General features: G+C 36.0%; 2 protein-coding genes and 1 pseudogene across 2 annotated transcripts; 2 read left to right on the top strand and 1 right to left on the bottom strand.

Annotated features, from left to right (window-relative positions):
• Nucleotides 1–418: 418 nt before the first annotated feature.
• LOC133854006 (uncharacterized) lies at nucleotides 419–1,249 on the bottom strand. Its single transcript, XM_062290027.1, has 2 exons — nucleotides 1,179–1,249; nucleotides 419–1,082 (listed from the first exon to the last, which is right to left on the bottom strand). Exons 1-2 carry the CDS (start codon nucleotides 1,247–1,249, stop codon nucleotides 419–421), a joined length of 735 nt encoding a protein of 244 aa, XP_062146011.1.
• A 391-nt stretch (nucleotides 1,250–1,640) lies between these two features.
• LOC133854005 (protein P21-like) lies at nucleotides 1,641–8,293 on the top strand (annotated as a pseudogene).
• A 5,897-nt stretch (nucleotides 8,294–14,190) lies between these two features.
• LOC133854898 (NAD-capped RNA hydrolase DXO1) lies at nucleotides 14,191–21,762 on the top strand. Its single transcript, XM_062291165.1, has 13 exons — nucleotides 14,191–14,691; nucleotides 16,670–16,908; nucleotides 17,296–17,361; nucleotides 17,482–17,560; nucleotides 17,738–17,817; nucleotides 17,928–17,951; nucleotides 18,357–18,481; nucleotides 19,154–19,370; nucleotides 19,478–19,531; nucleotides 20,625–20,671; nucleotides 20,884–20,968; nucleotides 21,232–21,295; nucleotides 21,576–21,762. The coding sequence occupies exons 1-13, from the start codon at nucleotides 14,349–14,351 to the stop codon at nucleotides 21,677–21,679; spliced, it is 1,527 nt and encodes a 508-aa protein (XP_062147149.1). The 5' UTR covers nucleotides 14,191–14,348; the 3' UTR covers nucleotides 21,680–21,762.
• Nucleotides 21,763–22,250: the final 488 nt, after the last annotated feature.

Here is a 22,250-nt window from a genome sequence, read left to right as displayed (position 1 = left end):
CACCACAGCTTCCTTAGCCAAGACATGAGCCACCTCGTTCAAAGCTCTTCTAACATGAACAAAGGAGAAAGACCAAAGAATATCATTGAGTTCCAATAAAATGCTCTCAGTGATATGTCCAGCTTTAGACAGATGAGGAGGAGAGGAATTTATTTCTGCCACTAACTACCTAGGAAGAATCTCCCTCGAAAATAACATCCCTTAACTCCAACGATTTACTGAAGAGGACGGCATGAAGGGCAGCTAGAAATTCTGCTATTCTGGAATCACATTCCACAAAAAGACGAGCATTTCGCTCCAATGCACTCTCCCCTAATTGTCTTTCGCCACTAGGCCAAAACCAATACAATTTCTCCTCAAATCAATAGAAGCATCCCAATTAATTTTGAAGTGATCAGTAGGAGGGGGATACCAAACCTCAGGACCAAGAGGAACCACAGATCTTAAGATCGACCCTATCAACATTCTCCTCCCCCAATAAGCTATTTTTGTAATCTTCCAAAAATGAAAAGGACCCTTCCCAAATTCTTCTGGGAGGAAGAAAACATCCTTCAAAAAGTAAAGAATTCCTTCTTAACCAAAGATTCCTTTCAACCACAAGCAGTAACTCCACTTTTTCTTTATCATAAATCCGAAAGCAAAAATCCAAGAAGAGCAAAAAACTTATCTGAGAGGAACTACATTTTTGAAAGCAAGAAAGGTTATCTCCCCAAACATCTTTTGCTGTTGGACAGGACCACAAAGAGTAGATGACAGTTTCAACTTCTAAACCACAACAAGGACAAATAGGGTCTTGTATCACTTTCCTCTTGTAAAGATTATCTCTAGTAGGCAACAAGTTTTGACAAGCTCTCCAAGCAAACAATTTCACTTTACCTGGAATTTTCAGATTCCATAAATCCCTCCAAATATCAGGCATCCTAGCTGCATTAGAGCATTGTCCCCTAGCATCCTCCTTAAGAACCCTTCCTATGTGATAGGCACTTTTGACAGTAAACATCCCCAACTTTGACCCAATCCAAATGATCCAGTCTTGAGGCAGAATGGGGCTCAAAGGGATATTCAAAATGGCTTTTGCTCTCCTTCATAAAATTTTTAGACATAATGAGAGAATTCCAACAGCCCTTTTCCCTAGCTATTAAATCTGATACTGTGGCATCTTGTCCCAAACCACCCACAGGAGAGTGAGCCAAATGAGAGGAGGAGGAAGGAATCCATTTATCCTTCCAAATTCTAATGGAAGAGCCATTACCCACCCTCCAAAGGATTCCCTAGGATAAATGTCTTTTAGCCTGGAATAGACTTCTCCACACAAAAGAAACCCTAGAACCCAAGGAAGAATCCAAAAAAGAAGAAGAAGGGTAATATTTATACTTGAAAATATTAGCAACAAGGGAGAAAGGGTTCTGAATAAGTCTCCATCCTTGTTTGGCTAAGAGGGCTTGGTTGAAAAGCACCAAGTCTCGGAAACCTAACCCTCTACTTGATTTTGCAAAGCTCATTCTTTCCCAGCTCATCCAGTAAATTTTGGAAGACTTGGACAAATGTTTCCACCAAAAATCTTACATTAAGCCATTAAGCCATTAAGATCTTTACAAAGAGAAATGGGAAACTAAAAGATAGACATACAATAAGTTGGAATGGCATGTATGACTACCTTCAGAAGGATCTCCTTGCCTGCTTGAGAAAGAAATATTGTCCTCCAATTATTGAGTTTCCTCCAAACTTTCTCTTTGATGAACTGGAAAGCCTTGTTTCTAGATCTACCCACAAAAGAAGGGAGACCAAGATAAGAGTCAATCTCATGAGTCTCAGAAAGCCCTGAAAGAGAGAATTTCCTGTCTTCTACTGAACTTTGTATTTCTGCTAAAAAATATAGAGGCCTTATTGAGATTGACATTTTGTCCAGAACCAACCTCATAAACACTGATAATCTTCAACAATCTCCTCCACTCCACCCTGTTTGCCTTGCAAAATAAAATACAATCATCAGTAAATAAAAGGTGACTAATAGAAGGTCATTTAGGAGAGGTAAGGACTCCTGTTATGTAACCCTTCTTCTCTGTATTGCATAAAAGGTTAGATAAGCATTCAGCACAAAGCAAAAACAATAGGAGAAATAGGATCCTCTTGTCTCAGGCCCCTTGAAGGATAAAAAATACCCATAGGACTACCATTAACCAAAACAACATAGTTAACAGTGGAAACACATTTCATAACCAGATCAACTCATCCAGAATCAAAACCCATCTTATTCATCATTGTTCTCAAGAAAGTCCACTCCACTCTACCATAGGCTTTGCTCATGTCTAATTTAACGCCCATAAAGCCCTCATTTCCCCACATTCTACTTTGCATATGCATGGTTTCATAGGCAGCTAAAATATTATCTGAAATGAGTCTACCAGGAACAAAAGCACTTTGGTAGCAAGAAATAATATCAGGTAAGATATTTTTAAGACGATTGGCCAGAACTTTTAAGATCAATTTATACAAAAAACATTACAGAGAATGATAAGCCTAAAGTCTGTAACATTAATAGGGTCCTGAATTTTAGAAATGAGGGCTATAAAAGTAGAATTCATATAACTGTCCAACTCACCAGTATTGAGAAAATGCAAAACAGCTTCACAGACCTCCTTGTTAATAATATTCCAGTTTGCTTGATAGAAACTAACAGAGAACCCATCTGGACCCAGGGCCTTTAGAGGAGACATTTGAGAGAGCGCAGTGTGAATTTCTTCCTTAGTGAAAGGCAGTAAAAGTCTTGAATTCATATCAGGGGTAACCCTGCATTCTAGAGAGCTGATACAGGCCTCACATCCACATGATCACTAGTAGTGAAAAGCTCCTTAAAGTAGGAAACAAAAGCCCCTTCAATTGATGCTTTAGTTACATAGAGAGATCCACCCTTGTCTCTCACCTTGGAAATAAAGTTCTTCTTTCTTTTGTGATTTGCAAAAGCATGGAAAAATTTGGTATTTCTATCCCCACTCTTGAAACAATTGACCTTGGCCCTCTGCTTCCATTTGAACTCTTCAATATCCAACAAGTTATTAAGTTCCTCTTTAAGCTTCTTCTCCTCATACAGTGAGTCACCATCTCCCCTCGATTGAACCAAGGAGAGATCTCTTTGTAAGAGCTCAATCTTCTGCTCCACAGAATTCTTCTAAGAACTCAGCCACAATTTCAAAGCTTTTCTGCAATCTTGCAAATTCTTCTTGATAGTAGTCCAAGGGGATTCCGAATTCTACTTAGGCCTCCAAGCTTTCCTGACAACCTCTCCCTGCTCCTTACTCTTGGCCCATGCTGTCTCATATCTGAAAATATTACACTTCGGCCAAACCACTTCTTTAGAAGAAGAGATGGAAACAAGAATAGGGCTATGATCAGAACAAGTCCTAGAAAGGACTTCTACAGTCACCAAATTAAACATAGAGCACCACTCCACATTAGCTATAGCCCTTTCTAGCATTTCCTTATTGTTTTCTCGGCCACCCCTTCCATTACACCAAGTATACTTAGGACCCTTAAAACCCAGATCACCCAAGCCACTATCAGTTAAAGCACTTTGGAAAGCCCTCATCTGGGCATAGGGCCTAGCTGCCTTACTAGATTTTTTCCCCATACTGGTTATATCATTGAAGTCCCCTAAACACAACCAAAGAACAAGGGAGAGAGTAGCTAGATGTCTAAGCAAAGCCCATGATTTAGCTTTTCTACCTACTTCCGAATGACCATAGAAGCCAGTAAATTTCCACACCTGTTCATCAGGAAACCTTTGAATCAATGCAATAATATGTCTTCTACTAAAATTCTAAATTTCCACCCCTAACTAGAATTCCAAAGAAGCATAAGACCACCACTTTTACCTCTACTATCAACCACAAAACAATTATCAAAACCCAATTTAACTCTTACCCGGTCTGCCTTTTTTTGCTACATTCTGGTCTCCATAAGGAAGACCAGTTGGGGCTTCTTCTTCTTCACTAGCTGGCGAAGAAATTGAACTGACCGGGGGTTCCCAAGTCCCCGGCAGTTCCAGCTTAAAATTATCATGGCTGCAGGCGGGGCTGGGACCCAGCCTCTGCCTGATTATCTTGTTAATTGCATCAGCTTCCGTTGTCCACCTACATTTCTTTGAGATGTCCTGACCATCAACCTCATTTCCATCTAACAGCTTCCTCTTGGCCTCAGTGTCTTTCCTGAAATCTTCATTTGGGGTTGTGATAGAACATCCTCGAGCCTTCTTCTTCCAAGAAACATTTCTTCTATTATCCCCTCCCTTAGAAGAGAGGGAATACTTCGATTGACTTGCATCTTCTAGATTTTTCTGTGGAAGACAAGGGGAGCTCCTAAACTCTTTACTCAATAGGATACTTGAAGAAGAATCTTCCCCCTTTAAGCAAGTCCGCATCATATTGTCTTGGGCTAGGTCCTAATGACCCACTAACTTTTGGGCCCTTTTTTTCTAAATGGCTACTAGCATCAAGCCCACTACCTTCCTTAATATCAACTGACATCTTGCCTGGTTGTGCCTCGTTCTCCCCTACCATATTAGTTTCCTGGTATTTTTCTATGCAATTTCTCCCGCCCAAATCAGTCTTTATCAGATGCGCTTTCTTAGCCATCCTCGAAACCTTCTCTTGTGAGCCTATGTTATCATTAACCAGAGGGGACTGGACTTACCAGGTAATAACTCCATTTCCACCCCTTTATCCTCAACTAAATTATCCCGCCTATTAAGGACCTCACCGCACATGTCTCGATCATCTGCCATCTCGAGCCGTGGACTTTGTACTCCCTGGTTCACAGCTACATTGCCCAAAATACCCTTATCCCCACCAATGTTTTGTCCTAGAACACCCAAACCTCTGTCGTTGGCCTCTTGCCAAGAATGCACCTGTTGAGAGTCACCACCATAATTTCCTCCTGAATACTCTTCTCTAAAACTACATTTCCTTTGTGATTTTCTTCACTTCTCCTTTGCGGGAAACTTACTTTTAGCCACGGACCATATTGAGACTCTTCCTCAGAGTTCATATGTCTGTTATTTCCTTATTTAATACACCCTTGTTTACCATGAACGATCCTTCCACACAGGTAACAAAACTTTGGCAATTTCTCATATTTGAAAGCGATCCATAAAGACTAATTATTTAAGTGCAATGTCCTTCTTCTGGGCAAAGGCTTTGAAATATCTAAAATAATTCTAGCTCGGAGATAAACACCCTACCCGGGTTCATCATCATCCACGTCAACCTCCATAACCTCCCCTATTGTGGCTCCAATCTTGAGGAATTGAGACCAAACCTTTTGTCCATTCAAGCAAGAGGCAAATGGTGCATACGGATCCAGTAACTTGGGGGGTCAAACCATCAAATTTTATCAAAGAAACCAAAGAACCATCAACAACCAAGGCCTACCCTCCATGACTCTACCCTTATCCTCCTCCAATTCAAAGTCAGCAACGAACATATTACCACCTATCACCTTAAAAGAGACTCTCTCCAATGGATTCCAAGCTCTCATCAAAGGCCCTCTGATGGAATCTTTAGGAACAAAACGATCAACCAAAACCTTACCAATCAAGCAGAGACTACTTCTCCCAACCATAGGTTCTAACTCCTCGGAATCCATTGTGACTCCTTCATTTTCCTCGTCATTTAGGGTAAGTTTACCCCACTTCAACGATAACTCTTCCTCCATCACACAGCCGGAAAAAGAACAGAGAAAACAAAAACTAAAGACAAAGCAAGAGAAACTAAGGATTAGAAAAAGAACAGAGGAATACCAGACCTGGACAAGAGAAAACCCACAACTTCACGTCTAAGGTTCAGAGAGACCTTAGAGGAAGGCTCAAAAGGAATGTATTTGCTCTTACAGTTAACTAATTGATTATATACTCACGTGTTAATTGTATTGTATGTATTATGTAACCAAACAATCATTTATCGTGGATATATCTTTCTTTCTTTCTTTTCCTTTTTTTTTTTTCTTTGTAAGAGTAATGAAGAGAAATACTGCTCTAACAATTAACTAAATGATTATATACTCACGTGTTAATTGTATTGTCCAGGGGATGAAGAGAGCCATAGATCGAGAGTGTGAAACAAATAAAAAATTGACATATGTAGAGGAGATGTGATAACTTATCCTAGCAAAAGAATGTGTGGAAATTGTACACAATATTGTGGACTTTTGCTAGAATATTTAACTGGTGCAACATTCTTATATATCTCTCTCCATTTCCTTATTTCACACTCTCTCGTCTCTTCTCATACAAAATAATATTAAAAGAAAATAGAGAGTAAAATAGATAATTTGTTGCAGTGTGTATAGAAAAATGAATAGCTAAAATAGAAATTTGTGTTTTTTCAATAGTTATTTTAGGGATCATGATCTCCTACAATTTCAAAAAAAAATTGTAGATTCTCAAATTACACAATTTAAGCCGTTTTTAGGCATTGAAACGCTTGTAAAAGGCCACCTATTAAAAATGCGGCATGTTATCGAGGCATGCAGCCATAAATGATTCCCTCCCCAAAGCCTTCATTTTCACTTTTACAAAGATGAAAGTGCCTATAGACACTTTTATAGGTTGGAGGTGTGCGGCGTAAGTGCCTACAGACAAGCTAGCCTTTTTTTTATTAACTACGAAAATAATTAATTTTCATATTTATATATTTATTTTTTGAAAGCTTTAGAATTTTTTCATTTAAAAAGTAAATTTAAAGGCAAACACCACTTAAAGTCTACAATAATTAAATTTCATCCAACAATTTCATAATATGAAAACTCGTTGAGAAAAACTGAATAAATTGACCGAAGACATGAAAATATAATTATAAGTCATGTTTATATGTTTTAAACAATATTTAATTGTGTTCTCTATATATAAACTAAAATCCTTACTAGGCTACTAAATGACCACCGCCATCATCCGTCTTTGTTTGGGATCAGGATCCCATACATTCTTTTTTTTAAAAAAAAAATGTAGATTCTCAAATTATATTAATTTAGGTTGTTTCATGTATCAAACGGCATGAAAAATGCTACCTATAAAAAATGTGACATGTTAATAATGAGAATTGTAAATATTTTTATCAGGTTCTTACACTTTATGTCGTAGAAAATCATTGAGCAAAAAACTGTCTTTTGGTTTATTAAAGAAGAAGCATCTTTTCAAAAGTGAATAAAAAGCTTTTTAAAATGATTTTTTTTTTTTTTTTTTTTTTGCCTCAGTAACATGTTATATCTTTAATATGTAGCATTTTTCACATGGTTCAATATAAGAAAAACGACCTAGATTCACATAATTTAAGAATCTAAAATTTCTTTGAAATTGTAAATGATCCTAATTCGTTCGGGAAACATCAAATTCTGAATGACTTTTGGGATGGGCCAATAAAATTCATGAATTACAAAGGTCCAGGAAAGTTTCCAACTTTTCAGCTGTGAAAACTTGCGCATATATATTTATATATATCCCCATATGAGGGGTTGAGTGTGTAATGAGTGTGTTGGTGGTGTTTTTGTAACACTTCTCTAAGAATGCAAAGACGACAACCCAAGTCTTGTCTTGAAAATTCCGTCTATCACTTTTATCGGCGCCGCATCAGTTCTTTTGGACTACCCAAGTCTTGTCATGAAAATTTCATCAATCACTTTTACCCATGCAACTAGATTTGACATAACCAACAACTGTCCCTTCACAGTTTGGGCCGAGGCAGTATTTGGTAGAGGCAGGCAGCTCACCAAGGTGAAACATGGGGCCTAGATGTTAATGCCGGAACTACAGGGGTCGCATTTGGCCTCGAACATGGTGTAGTTTCAATGGTTCCGGACATGGTAGTTGCCAGACCAGTGTTTGCGGTGGGCTTCTCCAATGCCAAGCTTATATATGGTGTACCCCCAAACACCCTCGCCGACTTCGAACTTAACCAATTTAACAACTTGGACTTCTTCGACATCTCTCTTGTTGATGGGTTTAATGTTGCTATGGATTTTAGCCCCACGTCTAATGGTTACACCCGTGGTATAAGATGTACTGCTGATATCAACAGACAGTGCCCCAGTGTGTTGAAGGCCTCTAGCGGTTGTAACAACCCATGTACAGTGTTCAAGACCAATCAAATATTGTTGCAATTTTGGAAGCTGTGGACCTACAGACTATTCCAAATTTTTTAAAGATCACTGCCTCGATGCTTATAGTTACCCTAAGGATGACCAAACAAGCACATTCACGTGCCATGGTGAGACTAACTATAAGGTTGTCTTCTGCCCCCCTTAAACAAGCACATTCACTTGTCACTTTTCCTCTCTCCTCATTTGTCGTTAGGAGTGGTTGTTTAAAACTAAAAAAAAAAAAAATTAATATTTAGTTGAAATAGAGAAATATTTGGAGAGCTTAGTGTATGAAGTTTGTTAAAAGTGATAAATAAAATAACAAAAGTAGATTGTTTAGCTAAAATTTAGAAAAAATTTGAAGAGCTCACTAAGGATATTGCTCTAAGGGGTTAGTTCAAGTTGTACGAGTCTTGGTCTTGGTGGCATCTTCATCATGTACAAAGTTCGAATTTTTTTTGGTATAAACAATTATTGGAGCCATGCACATCCGCTGGCAAAGCCGGAGTCTTATCGGATCCATGTGGAGGGAGTGCTTTGCTTGCATGGATCCAAACTTTGTCCGACAGGGATCGGTATACAAAGTAACACTGCTTTGGAGGGTTTTCGCCATATTTTTTAAAAAAAGAAAAAAAAAAATCATTTGTTAGAAGGATAGAGGAGTTAACTATAGGATACTCTGCTATATATATATATATATATATATATATATATATATGTGAATGAGTTTGAAAAAAAGCATTAACAAAAAGAAACCTTTCTCTATTCTCGCTAGCTAGGTTCCTCGCTAGGTTTAGAAGTAATGAAAGACAACCTATTAGATATTTGTTCCTCTCTCTCTCTCTCTCTCTCTCTCTCTTTTATGACTAATTAGATATTTGTTCCATGTTTCTTTTTTCTTTTCTTTTCTTTTTTTTTTATTATTTTTATGAGGAGGCCGTCTCATCTAGAAGAAAGGCTTTATAAACGTACTGCGTAATTGTTTCATTTGTTTGAAAAGCATGATCCTCACTTCTCGGAACAAAAACAATCTCATACATCACGTACGTGCTGCTGACATGCTTCGTTACTTCATCCCCACTCATCATAACGATGAGACGGCCAAAGAGCACTACTTCCTTTATATAATACCACTTCTTCTTCTTCTTTTATATAATACTACTTTTTTTTTTCTTTTTCTTTTTCTTTTTTATTTTATCCCTTTATATAATAGGAGTTCTAGAAGTTCAAAATAAGGCACCTAGTAGGATTTAATTAGGAGTTCATTTCATCATTCATACTGTCTTTTTCAACTTCTTTTTTTTTTTTTTTATTCGAAATTGATTATTGTTATCATCGTATAATTATCTTAAAGCTTTGGGCCAAGCTCAACCTAGGCGTGATTGAGCTTGGCCCAAAGCTCAACCGCGCCTAGGTTGAGTTAACTATATATAGGATACTTTGCTAAGTATATTTTAAAGCTTTGGGCCAAGCTCAACCTAGAAGAATAAATGAGTTAACTGTAGGACACTTTGTGTCCCACTTTCTCTCTCACCCACTTTTCATTATAAAAGCATATATAATAATACATAACTTGATTATTGAAGATGAACGAAATATTGACAATGCTAATGATATTGAATATGAACAAATTGATGAAACTTCATATGTACAAATCTCTCACGAGGATACCACTGCATTTATGGAGTTCATTGAAAGGCATATGAATATTAGAGACAGCCAAATTCATTCTTAGCTGCAATCCGACCTTATCAAGCAAATGTGGCAACTGCATGGTCAATCTTAAGAATTATTAGTCTTATTGTATGTTTCTAGTTGTTATATTTTCCTTTTTGCATTATTGTTTTTTGTTGCTTTTTAAAAGATTAAATGCTTTGTTTTTGGTTGCTTTGCTTTCATAAATCATTATTTTTTTATTATATTTTTGCCAACACTCATTGAAAGAGAAAATTGTGTTCTTTTACTTAGAATATTGAACTAGTGCAACATTCGTGAGATGTAACTTAAAGAATGTGTGTGGAAATTCAATACTTTATCTTTCATTGAGTGTTGGCAAAAATATAATAAAAAAAAATAAGAAATAATATTTAATGCAAGTAAATAGTATAATAAAGAATCTGTTGGAGATAATATAGAAAATACGGTAGCTAAAGTAGAGAGTTGTACTTTCTCAATAATAGTCAAATGACTTATAATAGTCAAATTTGACTATTATGAGCCATTTTTCATATTCAGCGGAATAGGCAAATTTTACTAATTTGCTAATTTACTCAGATCGATAAATGGCATTTCACAAGTGGGTAATTTACATCGAGTTGATCATCACCCGCGAGAAGGTCAAAAGGTCCACCGTGGACATCGGCATCAACCCCTTCATGATGGTCATCACCAACCTCCGCCTCGACAATGACAACAAGGCCAACGGCAGTGCCGCCGCCGAGAAGGAGTACTCCATTTTTCCAAGAACCTAATTAAACTCAAATCCTGCAAGTTTGCTAATGAACGAAGCATTAATAATTAATATATTTCTAAATTTGTTTGAAACAAGAAATGCTATTATGCTAGATTATTTGAATGAATCCATAACATATATGTTATATTAAGTTAATATTTTAGAATTAAGAACCCCTAATTGACGTGGAAAAATGGTTTATTGTTTCTAGTGTTACAAACAATCTATTATTCAGCCGTTGGTTTACTATTAATAAATTTGGACATGTGTTTGGTGTAATTCTCTTGCAGATATTTTTTGCAAATTTACTATTGAATTTGTGAATTTATGGATCCCACATGTGGTCCTATAAATTCTCTTGCACATATATATATTTTGTATTTTATAAAAATAAGTATCACACAGTAAGCCATATTTTAAGGCCGGTTGAATGTTTAGGCGAATTAGGCTCCCTGAGGTCATTTAATTTTGTACATGTCAAAAGAGGGGCTAATTTAGCAGCACATGGTTTAGGTCGTGAGGCTACCACTCATGTCGTAGCTAGATACTACATGGCTGGAAGAAATTCCAGATGTAATCTACAGTATTGTTTGTAGGGAATTCAGTATTCCTACTTTCTGAGCTTAGTTTTTTCTGAGAATTTACATAACAATTAATCTATTGTTTAGGAAAAAAAAAAGTATAATTAAGTTTTATTTTATAAAAATAAAATTTTTTAAAAAAATCTTTTAAGGCCCCAATTATGATAAAAATAATTACAAATTATGGAATCCCAAGATGTTGAGACTTTAGAGGAAAATAAAGAGAAAAATGAAAAGTCACATTAATGGCACCAGCACCCCTAAAGCAATAATTAAACTTATAATTTTACTTGAACTTAAAACTATCATGTCGTCTAAGTTTGTTCATTAAAATAAATTTTAGAATAAAGTAATTTTTGTTTTGTGCAAGTTAAATTACACATAAAAATAATTATATGTAGCTCAACACAAAATATGTCATCTGTTGCAATTAAATGTCTCATACTAGAGATGAATTTTGTATGTCGTTTGAAAAAAAAAAAAAACAAACTAGAGGAGGAATGATTTAAAATTAAAATATTTAATTAAATATTTACATATAAAAAAAAGCCCCACCAAAATCTATCGAGTCGACCCTAATTTTAATGATAATTAATAAATATTTTTCTTATATTGATATAGTGGATGATGGATGTGCGGATTTTAGTTTTAAAAAATGCTTAAGTTGTTACGTATCTGTTCACATTTTAATGATTAAAATATAACATCAAAATTCAGAGTTTGACGATGGCAACAACAAGAGAGAAAGAGAGAATCAGCCTTTCAGGTTAAGTTCGGTTTTTGAGTTCTTTCATAGTGATGAATATATAGGATGGAAGAACGAAGAAGGTGTCTCGGCGTCTGTTTTTTATTTTTTGTAAACACAAAACGGTGTAGTTTTTTGTTAATATATATATAAGGAAACAAAACTGTCGGTGTGAAAACTAACTTGACGGAACTTATTTCGCCTACCAACCGTACCGACGTTGGTAGGCGAAATCTGTACTGCCTACCAGCCACCTGTTGTCGGTGGTGGCGCGGTGACGGCCGACTGATGGCAGGCGACCAATCTGCACAGTGCTACTTGGTGGCATCTTCATCAGGTATAAGGTTCGAATTTTTTTTTGTACAAACAATTATTGGAGCCACACCTGCTGGCAAAGCCAGAGTCTTACCGAATCCATGTGGAGGGAGTGCTTTGCTTGCATAGATCCAGAGTTTGTCTGGCAGGGATCAGTATACAAAGTGACATTGCTTTTAGGGTTTTCGTCATTTTAAAAAAAAAAAAATCATTTGTTAGAAGGATAGAGGAGTTAATTGTAAGATACTCTGTTAAGTCTATTAAAACATATATATATATATATATATATATATATATATATATATATATATATATGAATGAGTTAGAAGAATAAATGAACTATAGGATACTTTGTATTCCACTTTCTCTCCTACTCATTTTTCATTATAAAAGTATATATAATAATACATAACATGATTATTGAAGATGAACGAAATATTGACAATGCTAATGACATTGAATATGAACAAATTGATGAAACTTCATATGTACAAATTTCTTACGAGCATACCCCTGAATTTATGGAGTTCATTGAAAGGCAATATTTTGATCTAGCAATAATATTATTGCTTGAATTTAAGAAATAATATCATGTATTAGTGTCCTTAAAGAAAAAGTGTGTGGATGGGCATAACTTATATGAACGATAATTTTTTGAAATTTGGTTGTTCGAATTTTAAATAGGAGGTTGCAGGTTCCGCCTGCTCCTAACAGGTGGACCCTGCCTAAACCTTCTTTTTTAAGCTGCCTGAATTTCACCCACCCAGCCGCACACTAATACTTGTGACTCGCAGCCAAAACAGTAGTAGATTGTTCTCTGATTTTCGTGTACATGAATTTTCCATGTGAAGCATCTACGTGGAGGATTTATTGGCAGAGGGAGTGGAGAATGGAACTTCTGAACTACATCCTCGCAAGTATAGCGTGGTGAAGAGTGACCAAACTTATTGCGGAGAGATTCAAGTTGGTGTCACTTTCACCAAAAAGGTACTTCTAAATCTTCTGAGCTGTGACATATATATATATATAGCAGCTGGTTGCTTTGTTTATAACATGGCAACCTTCTCGTTTGTTGGATTTTGCAGGTAGAAGAGAAGTATGATGGAGAAGAGTTTGGGGGATGGAAGCAAAGCCACAACTACTAGTTCCATTAATGTCAACATCGGCATCAACCCCTTCGTGATGGTCATCACCGGTCATCACCAAGCTCCACCTCGACAAGGACAACAAGGCTAAGGGCAGCGCCGCCGCCAACAAGGATTCTTTTCATGAACCTAATTAAACTCAAATCCTGCAAGTTTGCTCATGAATGAAGCAATAATTAATATATTTCTAAATTTGCTAAAAAAAGAAACGCTATTATGCTAGATTATATGACTGAATCCATAACATATATGTTATATTAAGTTAGTATTTTAGAATTAAGAACCCCTAATTGACGTGGAAAAATGAATTTATTGTTTCTAGTGTTACAAACAATCTATATATATATATATATATATATATTGTATTTTATAAAAATAAGTGTCACATAGTAAGTCGAATTTTAAGGCCGGTTGAATGTTTAGGCAATAGGCTCCTTGAGGTCAATTAATATTGTACATGTCAAAAGGGAGGCTAATTTAGAAAGCACATGGTTTAAGCCGTGAGGCTACCACTCATGTCGGAGCTAGATACTACTTGGCTGGAAGAAATTCCAGTTGTAATCTACGGTATTGTTTGTAGGGAATTCAGTATTTTTATATAATAGTTTATCTATTGTTAAAAAAAAAAAAAAAAAAAAAAAAAAAAAAAAAAAAAAAAAAAAAATCTCTTAAGCCCCTTATTATGATAAAAATAAAAGGAAAAATGAAAAGTCACATTAATAGTACAGCACCCCTGACTCATGTTTTAATTTGATTGTTTAGTAGGTGACGAAATAAATATTACTTGGATGGAGGAGTTTTGGTCCAGAAAATAATACAGTAGGGATTTAACTCGGCCAAATCTTTTGCTATTGGGCCGAGTTAAACCGAGTCGCATCCCCGAGACATTGCGCACCAACTCAGCCTCTCAAACGCAAATAAATTCCAAAGCGGCTCCAAGCAGAAACACACACGCACGGGATCGATCAAACGAAATTCCGCGAATGGATTTTTCGGAGCAAGACGTTGATGTATTCGGAGAGGACCACAACGACGACAATCGAAGCCACGAGGTTGAACAAGATGGGGCCCACTCATCGTCACCGTCGTCGTCGTCTTCATCCGCCGCCTCTTCATCAGCATCATCGTCATCGTCCGCCTCTTCGTCCAGCAGCGCCAGTGGGAGCGCAAGCAGTGGAGGAGAAGAAGAAGAAGTGGAAGGGAATGGCGGAGACGCGGAGAACAACAATGGAGGGCATCATGGGGACGAAGAAGATAAAGATCTGTTTGGGTCTGATAACGAAGATTACTGCAAAACCCCTGCTATTAGTCCCTACCCAATTCCTGGTAAACCTTTTTCGATTATCTTTCTTTGATGGGTTTCTTGAATGGGTCTTAAAACACACCATTTGGCCTTTTTTTTGGGGGGGGGGGGGGGTGTGGGGTTTGCTTATTTATGTGCTTCTCCAAGATTTGTTGCGCTAGTTTGAGTAGCTTGTGGAATGCATTGATTTCAATTGCGTTCTGCTATTCGGGTTCTTGGTAAATATACGTTTACCGAAAGAGATGCCGGTTTTAGGTACGGGTGGAGAGCTTTGCTGGAGGTAGTTAAAATGAACTATCTTCACTGGACAGCACTTGACAAACTGTCGGTTTGTTATAAACCAATGAATATGACCCCATGACTGCGTGATATCAAAGACCAATAGCTCCAGAAACATTTTTCACTGCAGTTCTGTCTTCCAAAGGAAAGGTCAATTACCTATTACAGATGAGAGCAGATGGAAAAAAAAAAACTACCCAATATGTTTCCATTCAATGTTATAAATTGAATGTGAAGGCCTTTCGGCAAAACTTTTACAGAAGTAGAATTTTAGGATCAGAATGTAATCTAAAATAGTATTTGAATAATGTGTGAAGAAATGAGCACTTGGAGACCTGGCGGAGTCAAGAATTTCTATTTTGGGGGCCAGCAAGGCGGAGGAGGATGGATATTTGAGAGACAACTTTGAAGTTGTAGAGAAGAGAGAGAAAGCAGAGGGGGAGGAAGGGAGTTGAGGTAGGACGGGGGAGAGTCACAAGTCCTGCTTGAATTTTTGTAGAAATTTGTAGGAATTAGGTTTTTTGGTTTTATTAAAGTTTAAATGTTTTCTTTTCATTTTTGAGGAGAGAGAATTTTTATATTTTATCAATTTAGAAAAAAGAATTCAAATATGTTTTCTTTTTCTTTGAGTTTAAAAGAAGGCAAAGGGTTTATTTTTTCAAAATTTTGAAGAGATTAAAGGGGTTTCGGAAAGATTTTTATGGGAGCTATGAGGTTATCTTTTTTTCTTTCTTTTTTTCTTTTTTTTATAAGTAATAAAATTTTATTAAAGCAGGGGCAGAGCTAGGATTTAGGATTTGGGGGGAGAAAATTGAAGAAAAAAAATTAGGGGGGAAAAACTAAAAAAAATACAAAATTTATGGGTAAAATTAGGCGCCTAGAGTGTGCGCTTGCATCGCAATTTAATTTAAGGGAGAATCCAATAAGGTATTTTCATATTTGTAGAGAAGGGCATAGGGTTTTTCAAATGTTGTGTCCATGGAAGGTCAACTTTTTTTTTCCCTGTAATTTTTCAAGAAACTAAAGGAGTTTTTTGTTTAGATTTTTAGAGGGGGATCAGGTCATAGGGATTTTCTTACAATTTTTGAAGAGTCAATTGGGCTTTTTCAAAATTTTGCCTCCCATTCCTACGGAAGTTTTTGGATTGGGTAGTGACTAAAAACACTTCCTTCTTTTATTTTTCCCAGTTTCGAATATAGTCTATGTTATATAATGTATTTATGCAAATACTTGTATATGAATGAATGATGCGTCAGTACATTGATGAAGTAAGGTGTTTTAAATCATTCGTCCATTACAGGTTAAACACCCTTGTGAATATTGTGAAGATGACTTATTCATAAAATGGTGGTTTGCTACAGAAAAATAGAAGCCAGTTTCAGATAAGTTTGAAGAACAATGGTGTTTCTTTATATGCTTTGTGCAAAACACATGAGCTGCGTGAAAGAGTGACATAATAAACAAAAGTTTATAGCTTGGGAGGAATACGGCAATGTGAATTTGTGCTATGTGGCTACATGTTGACAATTTATTTGATCTTATTGAAGGCATGTGATATTGCTAATTTCGTGTTTGTCCCCTAAAGGATGACTTAGTCTGTTTTTTTTTCTTTCCCTTTTTCGTCTTAATGCATTTGTTTGGCAAGTTGTTGCTTTGCTTTCTCACTCTAAATATTTATGATTTATTTCTTTCATGCAAACTCATTGAAATACCTTGTGGCAGTATTGCCTCCTATTCGCAATCCCAACAACCACGGTAGAGGAAATTTTGGGCGTGGCCGTCCTATGAATGGTAGAGGAGGAGCAGGCCTCCTTCCCCGACCTGGATCTTATCCTCCGAGACAAAACTATGGTTATGGCCCAAAGTTTATGAATGGTCGTCGTGATGAACGCTTTGTTTCTGAACTAAAGCTTTCAAAGAGTGAAGAAACATTATCACGAAAACGTATTGCTCTTCAGGAGGTAAGACATCATTCTTCTTCAATTCAATGAAAGATTATATTACTGTATACTGAATGAAAAAGAATCGTTAAATCTTAATATGGCAACTCTTCTTTTATTCGTTTATGTTATTTTCTTTTTCTTTCTTTTTGTAATTTCTAGAAGTATTTTTAAGCTTTGATTTACCAATGATGTAAAAGGTGATGTCCACCCAATAAGAATTTTCATATCTCCCTTTAAAGGTTTGACCTAGATCACCCCAGATGTTAATTAATTGGCATATTTATCTTCTTTTCTATAGCATTCATTATGACTGTTTGAATTGAGAGGAACACAAAATAAGGAAATTCCTTGTAATATCTGTTTTGATTCTTATCCTTTACTGAATTTGCTAATTTAATCCAATAGCCAAGCGAACTTGCTAGTTATAGTCGTGTAGAAGGTGGAGATGTCTACTTTGATGATCGCAGCTTGGTAAGCTTTCTGGAACTGGACCTGCGTATAGTTTTGTTTTTAATAATATTCTTTTCGCTGATGTGTAAAATTCATGTTTATGGTTATATCATTCACGTAACTTTTTTTCTGTGTTATTAGAGGCTTTTTAAGCGTCTTATAAGTGAAGACGTTGGAGCTGATCTGAATCAAGGTTTTGATACCTTTACCCAGAAAAAAGGTATCCTTGTTTCTAAAATATTGTAACTTTGCATCAGCATGATGAGATTTCTTTTGGAACAATATAGACTACAGAGTATTGAATTTTATCCTTATATATGCATGTATTTTTGGGATTATTTGTGTCAGGCTGATTTACGCAGGCAACTCTGGTTTTTTTTCTTCTTCTCTAAACCAGATTTGGGCTCTCAGGGTTTTGGGGATCTTCTTGCTTGCATAAGAGACAAAAATATTCCACTTCAAAACATGCATTTTGTGGTATGTATTGGAAGTCTAGCTTTCAGAAGTATATAATGTTTTTATTAAGGTTTTTTTAGTAAAGGTTATTCTTTTTATATTTCCCTTTTTTCTCTGGGTTGCTTTTGCAGACTTTCCGTAACAACCTCAATAAGGTAATTGCTAATCCCTTTCATTAGCTTTTTCATTGGGGTCGTGGATATGGAAGACAGATTTGAGGGAGGTAGGGTTATGGATATGCTTTGATGCAATTACATAAGAATGCCATTAGGATCTGTCATTAGGATTTTTGTCTACTAATCATTTTTATGTTTTGGATTGGTTTTGTTTCCTTTTACTTATTAAATGGGTGGGAGGGAGGGAGGGAAGGAGTGTTATGGATATGCTTTGATGTAATCACATAAGAATACCATTAGGATCTGTCATTAAGATTTTTTTCTACTAATCGTTTTTATGTTTTGGATTGGTTTTGTTTCCTTTTACTTATTAAAAAAATAACATGGTTAGGTTGGGTTGCCGCATCTTAAAGTACTTCTACTGCTTTTCTCATTTTGTTCCAGATATTAGCTACTGCTTATGTTCGACATGAGCCTTGGGAAATGGGTGTGCACAAGAGAAATGGGGTCATCTATCTTGATGTGCATAAGCTGCCAGAAAGGCCACAAAGTGAGTTGGAACGTCGAAGGTATTGATACAGTGGATGTTAGTAACCTTTTTATTTATTTATTATTTTAATGACGAGGAACCTCTCCAAAGTAGGGCCACTTCATGTACTCACCCTTGTCAAGTAAATCTTGGACCCGTGTAAAGCACTCACTCCATACGGATCGGGTAATACTCCGGCTTCGCTGGTGGGCTGGCCCCAAAGAATCGTTTGCACTTAAGAGGATTTAAACTTTAGACCTCATGGGACTACCACAAAGACCAAGGCCCTTAAATATTATAGAAAATTGTTGTAGCAAGCAGACTTCATCTTTGATTCATTTTGTAAATATAGGTTACAGTTCGAGATAAAATGGGAGAAGTAGTGGTGTTTCGGGTGGAGAATGGCTAACTTAATATTGGGAGGAAAACAATGTGTGGTGCATAAACTGTTTACTAGGATTGCGCCATTTTGCACTCAATGAATTGTATTACTTATCAAAAACAAAATAACATATATACATGAAACCAGAAAATGGGGGAAGAGAGGGGAATATATCTTTGATAACTCAGTATGGTTAGATGACCTTATATTACTACCAAAAAAATTGGCGTACTCAGTCTAGTTGGTCCAAAATCTCTAGATATGTTCAAGAGTGCTGTGTCATCATGTCCCTTTCTGCTTCTATTTTTCAGTTGTTTTTTGTTGATTTAGGTGCTATTGGGGATATTGTTTTGAGAGCCTTGCCACTGAAGATCCTACAAGAGCTGATGGAGAAGGGATTCATCATGTTGATGCCAATGCAGAATATTGTTCTGTCATTAAAACGAAATTAGGGGCTCATCGTATATTGATGGGTGCTGAAATGGATTGCTGTGATTCAACTGATGAAGGAAGGAGGTTCTATGTAGAGTTAAAAACTAGTCGTGAGGTGACATACATATTCAATTTATACGATTTGGCATGCATCTCTTTCTTTTCAAAATGTTGATATTATTGTCTTTGCAGATAAGTAGTAAAATTTCTCTTTTTCTGCAGTTGGATTATCATACTGAGGAGAGATTTGAGAGAGAGAAACTGCTCAAGTTCTGGGTACATTTGCTTCAGATGAATATGAATTTGCATAAATTTCCTTTTTCATTTGATTAGTATTGCCTTCCATGCATGTAGAAATATTGAGCTGGAAGTCATTGATCTCTGACTGCATGCTATGTTGGATATTAATTATGCAAAAATTTTGAGTTGTTATTCTTGTTTTTTTTACTACACATAAGCGTATATTTTCAAATATATTTTGGCGGTTAATTTCCATTGAATGAAATTAAGCATGGGTCATTCAAAAACTAAAAGCAATCTGCAATGCTGTCATTTGGGAAGAAGCTTACTTGATTGTGATAATTCGACTTTAATTTGCAAAACCCATTTAGGAAAGGTTTTGTGACAACCTTTAGAATTATACGGAAGTAGAACTACTTCGTTTTATTGTAGATATCACCTTAATCTGGTATTTTGTTCCTGATAACATTTCAAAGGGGCTATTCTTTATTAATTTTTGTGATGAATGTTTTCTGTTTGAGATTTTACTGAAGAGAATACTGTGACAAAAAATGTTTCTGCGTCACTGATAATCTTCACCCCTGCCTAGATGTTTTATTGATATTTTTGTTTATACATCCTTTTTCTGTACTTTGAAAATTTTGGACAGTCTTCTAAGTGCCACTGTGTGGCTATGATGAGAATAAACAAACTGCATTTGCTATTCATGTGTACAAAAGCCAAATTTGCAAATGTTGTGCCTAGGAAGGTTATTATCTTTTACTTGCCACTATAACTGTATGTGCGCTAAAGATTTGCCAAGTGTGGCCTTTATGTTCATATATCTGCAAAAGTATGAGATAATGTTTATCTTGTGCCCTATCTTTAAATTTTTGTTGCTCCTTGATTTACCTTCCTTATCCTATAAGTTGACATTTTGAGCTGTTCATATATCTGCAAAAGTATGAGATAATGTTTATCTTGTGCCCTATCTTTAAATTTTTGTTGCTCCTTGATTTACCTTTCTTATCCTATAAGTTGACTTTTTGAGATGTTTATTGTTTGATAGAATTTTATTTTTGTGCATTGTCATTGGAATTTTTCTGTATTTGGTGTAAAAGATTAACCATGGTGGTTTTAATTGTTACAGATTCAATCTTTCCTGGCAGGTGTTCCTTATGTTATTATTGGGTTTAGGTAATTTTCATTACTACATATTATCTTCTGCTTTCTTACTGGTTCCCTTTATTTGGCGCGTAAATCACAAGATTAATGGCAAGTATGGTGGAACCAGTAAAGGCATGGCAATTTGCTGAAATCTTGATATTACCCCAACAGCTTTTGTTATGACTGTTTCTTTCTCTCACCCTTTGAATTCAAAGCTGTTAAGTATTTCGGCATTATTGCAGGGACGATGCCGGCCGACTTGTACGAACAGAGAGGCTAAGAACCAAAGACATAACGGAACGAGTGAAAATGAAGAACTACTGGCAGGTAAACCTTATTTGCTGCAAGATGCATGCACATCAAACTTGCATCTCTGCTTCATTATAATGATGACTTCTTTTTCCTTTTTGTAGCTGGGAATTATTTGAATATGAAATAATTATATTCAACGCTCATAACCACGACAATGTGAAATATGTGAACATGACAATTAACAATGGTTGATTTTAGGATCAGCAAATCATTACATGTCTTATTCAACAAATGTGTCACTTACCTTTTCTCCTGGTGTCAACACAATCGTTTGGCAGGGAGGAGTCTGCCTGGCATTTGCTGACGAGGTATTATGTTGGCTTTATGGAACAGTCAAAGAGAGTGAGTTGCTAACCTTTTTTTTTCTTCCTGTTTTGGGCCTTATATGCTATGAATCATTTGGTTGCTGTGAAAAGGATCAGATTCTCAGCAATTTGATGTTCGGATTGTTAGTGATCCGAACAGCAATTTTGAGTATTTATGGGGTCTACCTACCCGAATTTTGTTTGGGAAGGTGGGTCCTGTAGAGCAATTTAGGCAGCAAAATTGCTGATGATCTCTATTCCATTTTTTTTTTTTCCAGACAAGTAATGCTGTTTGATCTTTGATTTTGTGGGTTCAGATGAAGACTACATTCTGCAGTTTGCTCCACCTTTCAATCGATTAGAGCTTCTACAAGCTCATTCTTGTCCAGAAGAAATTACTAACCATGTCGGGCAATTGTAAACATTTTGTGGACTTCCCACAGTTCTGTATAGCACTCATACAGACAGAAATCAGTTGAGGATAAGTTATTAGCTTTAATTATATGTCTCTTTTTTTCAAAATAAAAAATAAAAAAAATGTAATTTTGAGAACAAAAAACATGTTCTTATAGTTTGCCAAAATGGCAGTCGAAAATCAGACCTGTTTTAAGGTCTTCTAAAATGTTAAAAATGAGAAGTGTTTTGTCTCCGAGGATTACAAATTTACAAGTGAAAATTTGCATGGATAATTAAAAGGGAAAATATTTTTGAGAATTCTCTTGTGCTTTTTTGGTTTCTATGTTTTAGACCAGAGTTTTCAATTTGACCAATTATTTGTCCGAATCTGAAACAATTTGAACAGGTGATTATGGAAGACTACTTATTTAGGTCTCATAAATTGTCTCTCACAATCATTTATCCGAATTTTTTCAAATTTGAACAAATAATTATAAATGATCTTAATTCCTCTCAATGAAGAAGATGGCCACCTCTGTTCTTGTCAGATGTGGCTGTGCGACTTCTAAGACAACATAGAGGTGGTCGAGTGACAA

Source organism: Alnus glutinosa, chromosome 13 (genome assembly GCF_958979055.1).
Source record: "Alnus glutinosa chromosome 13, dhAlnGlut1.1, whole genome shotgun sequence".
NCBI classification, from domain to species: Eukaryota; Viridiplantae; Streptophyta; class Magnoliopsida; order Fagales; family Betulaceae; genus Alnus; species Alnus glutinosa.
This window is presented reverse-complemented; position numbering and strand designations above follow the sequence as displayed.

Bases quoted from the DNA above. Each gene is read 5' to 3' on its own strand.
- LOC133854006 (XM_062290027.1), bottom strand. From the start codon at position 1,249: ATGGCTCTTCCATTAGAATTTGGAAGGATAAATGGATTCCTTCCTCCT. The intron at 1,083-1,178 runs GTGGGTGGTTTG...AATTTTATGAAG, and splicing joins CTCATTTGGCTCACTCTCCT to GAGAGCAAAAGCCATTTTGA.
- LOC133854898 (XM_062291165.1), top strand. From the start codon at position 14,349: ATGGATTTTTCGGAGCAAGACGTTGATGTATTCGGAGAGGACCACAAC. The intron at 17,362-17,481 runs GTAAGCTTTCTG...CTGTGTTATTAG, and splicing joins ACTTTGATGATCGCAGCTTG to AGGCTTTTTAAGCGTCTTAT. The intron at 20,672-20,883 runs GTAATTTTCATT...GCATTATTGCAG, and splicing joins TATGTTATTATTGGGTTTAG to GGACGATGCCGGCCGACTTG.